At 32.8% G+C, this 7,758-nt stretch overlaps 2 protein-coding genes across 3 annotated transcripts; both read right to left on the bottom strand.

Moving 5' to 3' along the window:
* LOC105157563 (probable 2-oxoglutarate-dependent dioxygenase AOP1) lies at nt 16–2,206 on the bottom strand. Its single transcript, XM_011073971.2, has 3 exons — nt 1,713–2,206; nt 646–967; nt 16–435 (listed from the first exon to the last, which is right to left on the bottom strand). Exons 1-3 carry the CDS (start codon nt 2,087–2,089, stop codon nt 187–189), a joined length of 948 nt encoding a protein of 315 aa, XP_011072273.1. The 5' UTR covers nt 2,090–2,206; the 3' UTR covers nt 16–186.
* Nucleotides 5,892–7,322, bottom strand: LOC105157562 (probable 2-oxoglutarate-dependent dioxygenase AOP1). Of its 2 annotated transcripts, none has more exons than XM_011073968.2 (3): nt 6,823–7,319; nt 6,401–6,722; nt 5,892–6,314 (listed from the first exon to the last, which is right to left on the bottom strand). In XM_011073968.2, the coding sequence occupies exons 1-3, from the start codon at nt 7,194–7,196 to the stop codon at nt 6,069–6,071; spliced, it is 942 nt and encodes a 313-aa protein (XP_011072270.1). In that variant the 5' UTR covers nt 7,197–7,319; the 3' UTR covers nt 5,892–6,068. The 2 variants fall into 2 exon arrangements, with proteins under 2 accessions (XP_011072270.1, XP_011072272.1); XM_011073970.2 differs by having other exon boundaries at nt 6,119–6,314; nt 6,406–6,722; nt 6,823–7,322.

Here is a 7,758-nt window from a genome sequence, read left to right as displayed (position 1 = left end):
GTACTCATTCAAGCATTTCACCTTAACAAATACAAAGAAATTATATGAGTAGCTACGGGAACAGCATATCATAATGTTTCAAGGCAAACATAGACCCTCATGCACACACAAAAACACAGACACACACACGTTCATTAAAACTAAACAAACTATATATGTCTGAGAAATGAAAATAGTCTACATGTTTCAGGCTCCGCAATAAGCCTTTAGAGCGGCCGGGGATCTCTGCCCGGCCTCGGTGTAGTAAAAATCAAGAAACTCAACATGGTCGAATGGCTTGAAGAGCAAGGGGTGCTCGTCGTCCACCAGCTCCTCTGGAGCCTTGATTATGTACCCGGCTTTAGGAACCGAAAACAATCCGATCGAGTACCGTGCTTCGTCCCCTCTCATCATCACCCTGTGATACGGAGGATGCAGCCTCCCATTTGTCCATGCCTGCAAACAATTAATCATGTTAAATTTTCCTTATATGATCCCACATTTTATATTATATACGGAGACAATAATCAGCGTCCCATAGTGGTCGTAGTTGAGCGATTTATTAGACCTAATGCATTATTTTCCTTGGAACGTGCCTTTTCAAGACAAAATCGTAAGATAAGGCAGATGAAAAAGTTTATAGTAGAAGTTGGGAGCAGTACTTACATAGAAAGACTCTCCAATCATGACAATGAAAGAGTTGTGTGAGGGGTCAGCAGCGATCCACTGTCCATCTTTGGTGAGCACTTCCAAACCTTTGACCTCGTTCTGATGCAATATGGTGACGATGTTCTTGTCCGTGTGCGATGTCAATCCAATCTTCGACTCAGCGCTTTGTGGCCCATCATATTTCTGAACCCTAACAAGATAGTCTGTCGACTCCATGTGCTCATTCATGTATTTCTCCAGTCCCAGGCTCTCCACAACCATCCTCCTCACAACCTTGTCCAGTTCCGAAAACTGCTCCGAGAGACACGCTATGCTCTTGCTGGTAACCAAGAAAACAAAAAGAAACCTTGATTTTAAAAAATTTAATGTAGAACTTCAATTTAAGATTGAGACAGCATGGTGAGATTAAGGCGGGTCGAATTTTCTATTATAAATTAGTATTGTATTCTATATTGTATTATTAAATATATAAAAGTTACATTTATAATTTGTTTCTTGCTCAAATACATGTTTGGTCCGTAATTTAGGTTATTTAACGTTTTGATTTTTTAACTTTTCAATTAGCATTTTGATTCTACTCTTTTATTTTTTTCTAATTGTAGTCCTTTTTACATCGAAATTCATCCTTCTCCTAAGAAAAATGCAAGTAGCTCATGTAATATTTTAAAATCAGGGCTTTTGTTTTTATTAGTCAATTTCGGTCCTTATTTTTATTCTTTAATTTTTTTTTAAAGTAACAGTTTGCTCTTGCATCCTTTTAATTTTCTTAAACTTTGTGTTTTTTTTATTCGCTCGAGTTTTGCCGGTGGAGGTAAATTCTGATGAACAAAAGGACTGAAATCTTTAAATTAAAAATATGCAGGACCAAATGTTATCCTAAAAAGTTAAAGGATGAAAACACTGGATAACTTAAATTACGAGACAAAATATGCATTTGATCCTAAAATTTTTACTTAAATAATAAATAATATGATTTTTTACACACATGAATGCAATGCAGGATTAAATAGAGAAATTGTAATCAAAAATTAAATTCGACATTTGAAACGAAGATTTTGTCGTACCTAAAAGTGGGATTGCCGTCTTCAGGCCACATGAGATTTGAGAAGCTGTCGACTTTTGCAGGGGAGAGAGCATCTTCAATTCCCAAGCTCTCGTACAGCGGAACAATGGGATATTGGCCAACGTAGCCATGGTAAGGCTTGTTGGACCTGTTTCGTAGTTTGGTCTGTAAAGGGAGATCAAAGAGCTGTTTTATTCCATCGATTGTCGATTGTCGGAGAGTAGGAGGAATCTGATCGAATACAGCCTCAAAGCAGCCGTATTCTTCCAGGGCTGCCCGGACCTGGGTTTTCGTGGATTCCCATGTTGGAGTTCTACTGTCTTGTTTCAAGTTGGAGAAATCTATGACTGGGAGCTTCATGCAGCTTTCAGAACCCATATTTTCTTTTGGTTTCTGTAGTGCTCTTTTGTTTTGCAAGTGTTTCCAGCTATTTGTAGGGAAGGTCTTTCGACCTTATCAAAGTTGTTGAGAAAATTGTAACTTCACTCCTCTAAGCATAGAATTGGCAATTAATTTAATTTTATCTTTGCAATTTTATAGTGTAATTTTAAAAATTTTGCATATTAAACTAAAAAATAACACGAATTTGCTACAATGACCGAAAAAGTGCACGAAACTAACTTAACTCGCTGCATTTCTTTGGGTTATTTTAGCAAATTCAGGTTACATATGTTTATCCTGAATAACATGATAAAATTATCAAAATAAATTTATGCATTACTTAAATTACGCGATCAAAAATGCATTTAAGTCTTCTTGAATTGGTCGGCAAAATTCTCGATCTTGTAAATGTGGACTTGGCAATTTTAATCCTGTATAAATTTATTTTGGCAATTGTATACTATAACTTTAAAAATTCACCACATTAAGAACAAAAATTAATAGCTGAATTTGTTACAATTATTGAATAAGTGTATGTGAATGCACATTCTAACTTAATTGGGTGCACATTTTTAATCATTTTTCCCTTTAATATCCGAATAAATAAGCAAAATAAATTTGTACAGAAATAAAAATTATCACTCATATATTCATAGTACTAAAAATTACGATTTTTCCTAAATTGATTCTTGCGTGAGTACTTTGTATATTTCTAAATCAAAGGCCTACGTCTGAAGATATCCACTTCCTAGTAAAAAACAAGAAAAAGTTGACAAAAAGTCAATAGAAAATATTGATATTATCAGTAATTATAGGTACATGACAAGTGACAAGTATTTTTACTTCATTGTAATAATTTTGTTTCTCACGTAAATGATGAACATGGTTACTATATATGTGATCTGATTCGAAATATGTGATCTTAATCAACGATTTAGATTTGGTCACGTAATTTTTTTAAATTTGTGAGGGGTCTTGAAGTACGTTAGGCTTGTTGGGATCGTCCCGATGAAGACCCTTCTGACACCCAAATTAGTTTATGGTCAAGATTGAATATCCGATTAGAAATTAAAGAGTCAAAGCAATAAATATCAGTTACCTCGAGTAAATCAGATCTGATGTATATCTATTTTATTTAGGTAAAAAAGAATTATTATTATTCAAAACAAATCAATTACAATCATTCGTATCAAATATCTATATCTAAAAGAACAACAACAACAATCATAATGTAGCCAACACATACTATAACAGTAGAAAAAAATACCTATTTTACAATAAAATAACATACCACGCATGGTGAAATTCGAACCCATAATATCTAAAATTATAGAACATCGGCTTTGCAATTGAGTTAAATCTTATTAACTAATATATCATTATTTTGATAACTATGATTTGATTAGAAAACATTATTTCAACTAGAGAGTCGATGTGACCAGATAATCATGAGGGTCCAACCTCGAAATTGATTTCTTTTAATGCTCGATTTTGTTAATAATATGGACAAGCTGTTACTTAAGTAAATAGTTGGCTTATCTATTATTAAATATAGAAGATACAAAAAGCCCAATTCTAACAACCTTTTCTTTCTTTTTTTTTTTTTTAATTTTTTGGTTTTAGTTACGAGGAATTTGAACAAATGTCGTAGATTATATTTATAAAAAAACATAAATAAATTAATGTATGGAATTTATTGTTCAAACTGACAACCAAAGCTTGCTTTTTTTTTTTTTTTTTTTTTGGGTAATTTTAAACTATCATAAATTGCAACGTATACATATAAAACAATTTTGAGAATTTAAATATTTCTCAAAAGCTAGATCATCATATAGGATGTTTAATGATTTTCAAAATTATATATTGCGTAAGGGCCTGGCTAGATCGATGTTTTTTGGTACCTTTTGAAATAATTGATTTCAATACTTATGATGATGACATTTTCATTTTAATATTATACAGGAAAATTAAACTATAATATCTGAAGATTTCACCTACCATCTTAGCTCGAACACCGTTATCTACATGATACCTATGTATTCGAAAATAATTTCCAAATTAATATAAAATTGAGAACCGTCCTGGAAAATTCGATTTTAAATTCTGCCAGAAAGAAGATCCAAACAGTCCTTGTCCAAGTTGAAAAAGAAAATCAATTGCAAAATTGTCCTAACTGACGAAGATTATCAATTATCGAAGCTAACATAAGTTGTTAACCACAAAATAAAAAGCTATAATAAGTTGTCTTTTTCAATGATTTAGGCGTGCAAATTAATTGAATATGATTTCCCTAGCTGATAAGGTCTGATAAAATTCTAAAATTATTTGGTTTTATCTCATAATCAGTGATGTAGATATTATGTTGATGTAATTATTGGGGTAACATAGATTTATTTAATGTCAAAAATGAGAAAAATTATATTTTTAATCTCATAAATTAGGATCTTTTTAAATTTGGACCTATTTATTACGAGATTTTCACATTATATTTTATAAATTAAAATTATTCTCGTTTTTAGTTATTGGGTAGGTCGATTTTTATCATGAATTTCTTTGATTTGCTTAGGATAGATTATGTGAAATTGGGTGGGTTGATTTTTAGGGTTTCTGGGTTTGGGGAGATTGTAGCAATTATTGAATGAAAAAGTCATGAGAAGACTAAAATTGAGAATATGTTTGACGTATGAGATATAATGTGAGAAATTCATAATTAATGGAATTAATTTGAAAAAGGCCTTGACTTATAGTACTAATAATGCGATTTTCCGTCGAGAAATATTTTTTCAATAGTCATATGTCTGCTTCTGAGAATTCCTCTAAAGATACATCGCAAAATAAATTTTACTGGTGTCGAAAAAAGAAAAAATATAATTTTAGTCCTGTAACTTATGAGGATGGTTTTTTTAGTTCTGCACGAATTGATTTTTGCAACTTAGTCCTGTAATTTTAAAATTTTGACAGTTTTCATCCTGCATGAGACTTGCACATAATCCAACTAAATTATAATTTGAAACCTGTAACTTAAGGGACATTGGAATTTTAGTCCTGTAACTTAAAGGAGTTGTCATTTTTGGTCCTGCACGAATGGATTTATTGGACTAAAATTGTAATTAATTAGATCATGTGCAAGTCACATACAATTTTTTGATCAAATTATCCAAAAAAGGACCAAAATTATCACCCCTAATTAAAGGATTAAAATTATAATTTTTTTTCAACAAATGAAAATTAGTGTATTTTTATTTCCAATTCGTCACTTTTTATACACATAATTATTTTTACCACAGTTTTATCTAATATTCATGGACATTTAATATTAATATTCTAACACAATAACTTCCGTGCTGGCCAAACAGCGCCACTGTGTGTGTGTTTTTCTTGTTTCCTTTCTGTTCAATTTCTTTTATTGTCCCTAAACTTTTTGTTCTGAAAAAATTATATTTTATGTTTAGTAAGTTAGTCTTTCCGTAATTTGGTTTCATTGTTGTTGATTTTTAATATTAATTAAATTGCAAAGTTTTATAAGTTATGGGGTACGATATAGTAAAATCAATAATAATGGGATCAAAATTATAAAAATACGAACTTGAAGAACATAAAATGCACTATTTCCTTTTTGTCCTGGTTTGGAGTAATGCTGGTGAATGTGAAAACTGCTCATGATTTTTTGCCCAAGTCAACAATATTGTGTTATAATGTTGTAACGAAGTGACAAGATGATTAAATTCAAAATAATGATATATACACATAAAAAATTTTCCACTTAAAATTAAAATTAAAAAAAATTCAGTCGATCTCATTTTAATGGACAATAAAGGATCAAATCCTGGTCTTTTCAACTTCACTGATGAACACTTCAAGCTTTTAATTGTTTTTATTTATATAAATTATTACACAACATTTCATTAATTCATCATTAAACATGACACATTCAGACACACCTAAAAATAACATGTGCATGCAGACATATGAAACCTCAAACTCCACAATAAGCCCTAAGAGGACAGTTTGATTTCCTGCCCTCCTCAGTGTAATAAAAGTGAATAAACTTGTAGTGGTCAAAAGGCTTGAACTGTGCAGGATGATGATCATCAACTAGCTCCTCTGGCACTTGTATCTTGAGATCCCTTATGAATGTGAAGAGCCCAAGTGAGTATCTTTCCTCACTCCCCTTAATTATGACCCTGTGAATTGAAGGTTCTATTCTTCCATTTGTCCATCCCTACACACATACACACAAAAAAATAAAAGAAATTATCAAACCTAATTTGGTTAAAAAAAAAAAAACAGATGGGCTAGCAAATATACCATACAAGCATCACCCGCCATGACGATGAAGGAGGAGGGAGACGGATCGACGGTTATCCAATCACCATCTTTTGTCTTAATCTCCAGGCCGTTTACCTGGCATTGGTGAATAATGGTCATGAAGCTTTTGTCCGTGTGAGGGACAATACCCAAACCGTTTTCACCTTTCTCTGGTTTTCGATACTTTATGATTCGAAGAAGGTACGAGGTTGCCCCAAGCAACGACTCGTAGCTACTCTCTATGCCGTAGCTCTCTGACACCATTCTCATCACCACCTGATCCAGTTCTGCAACGAGCCTCGAGTACTCTAAAGCAGTCTCACTATCCCCACCAACAAAAAGAAAAGAAGTATTTTATTATGAAGATACAATTAAGTCATATAAACCGCAATAGAGTACTGAAAAAAAAAAAAAAAAAGAACCAGAAACGGTCATTTCCAGATGGCCATAAGAGATTGGTAAACTTCTTGACTCCTTCACGTGTTGTGGCATTCTCGATCCCTAGACCTTCATACAAAGGGATAATCGGCTCTTGTCCGACGTATCCATGGGATGGCGTGTCTGAAGTGTTTTGGACTTTTACATTCGTCGGGAGGTCAAATAACTCCTCCGAACAACGAAAAATTGCTTTGTGCATCCCGAGGGAAAATTTGCTGTAAGTTGCAGCAAAACAACCGTAGTCTTCGAGTGCACGAACAACATCTTTACTCGTGGACATCCAAGCTGTGGAACCAGGCTCTAAGTTTTTCCCAGAAAAGTGTATTGTGGGAAGGGTAGGATTTACCAAAGAACCCATGGTACACTTAGTTTTTTCCTTCTTTTTTCAACCTGGGAAGGATGAGAAATTCAGAACTATATGCTGGAACACATGTTTCATGTAGGAACTTATGATATAGACAAAGGTAGATCCTTAATAAAATTCAAATAATTCATAGACAGTGGTCTAATTAGCCGCTATCTTATCAGATTATAGTAGAAAACTTGTCATTATCATTTTGGATAGCAAATATATGTCATTATTTTGTTCGTACGTATGAGCTGATATGTCAACGCAATTTGTGTATTAAACACATTGAATTGAAGACATTGGTTAGTGATCTGGCTCAAAGATTGAAATCGTTTTGAGGTTAGTCCAGATCGTATTTTATGGAATTTGAGAAGCAAAAAGCCATTAGGCTCGTTGGATAGGCCCTAGCAAAGACTATATAACGCTTAAGTGAAGAGGTATTTTGTTCTTTTTATTATTGGGTCTGATATATCCCATCAATTAGTGTTGTCACTAGATGCTTTCAAGTCAATGAAACTAATTTAAGAAATTCATCATATGATTAGCTAACTCTACATAGGTTATAAAGCAT

The sequence above is a fragment of the Sesamum indicum genome, linkage group LG3 (assembly GCF_000512975.1).
Source record: "Sesamum indicum cultivar Zhongzhi No. 13 linkage group LG3, S_indicum_v1.0, whole genome shotgun sequence".
Classification (NCBI taxonomy): Eukaryota; Viridiplantae; Streptophyta; class Magnoliopsida; order Lamiales; family Pedaliaceae; genus Sesamum; species Sesamum indicum.
The sequence above is the reverse complement of the archived record's forward strand: the minus strand, read 5'-3'. Positions and strand labels throughout refer to the sequence as shown.

Excerpts from the sequence above, each read along its gene's own strand:
- LOC105157563 (XM_011073971.2), bottom strand. The coding sequence starts at position 2,089 with ATGGGTTCTGAAAGCTGCATGAAGCTCCCAGTCATAGATTTCTCCAAC. Across the intron at positions 968-1,712 it reads GACGGCAATCCCACTTTTAG|CAAGAGCATAGCGTGTCTCT; the intron begins GTACGACAAAAT and ends CTTGGTTACCAG. Across the intron at positions 436-645 it reads TGATTGGAGAGTCTTTCTAT|GCATGGACAAATGGGAGGCT; the intron begins GTAAGTACTGCT and ends AATTGTTTGCAG.
- LOC105157562 (XM_011073968.2), bottom strand. The coding sequence starts at position 7,196 with ATGGGTTCTTTGGTAAATCCTACCCTTCCCACAATACACTTTTCTGGG. Across the intron at positions 6,723-6,822 it reads TCTGGAAATGACCGTTTCTG|TGAGACTGCTTTAGAGTACT; the intron begins GTTCTTTTTTTT and ends TGGTGGGGATAG. Across the intron at positions 6,315-6,400 it reads TGGCGGGTGATGCTTGTATG|GGATGGACAAATGGAAGAAT; the intron begins GTATATTTGCTA and ends GTATGTGTGTAG.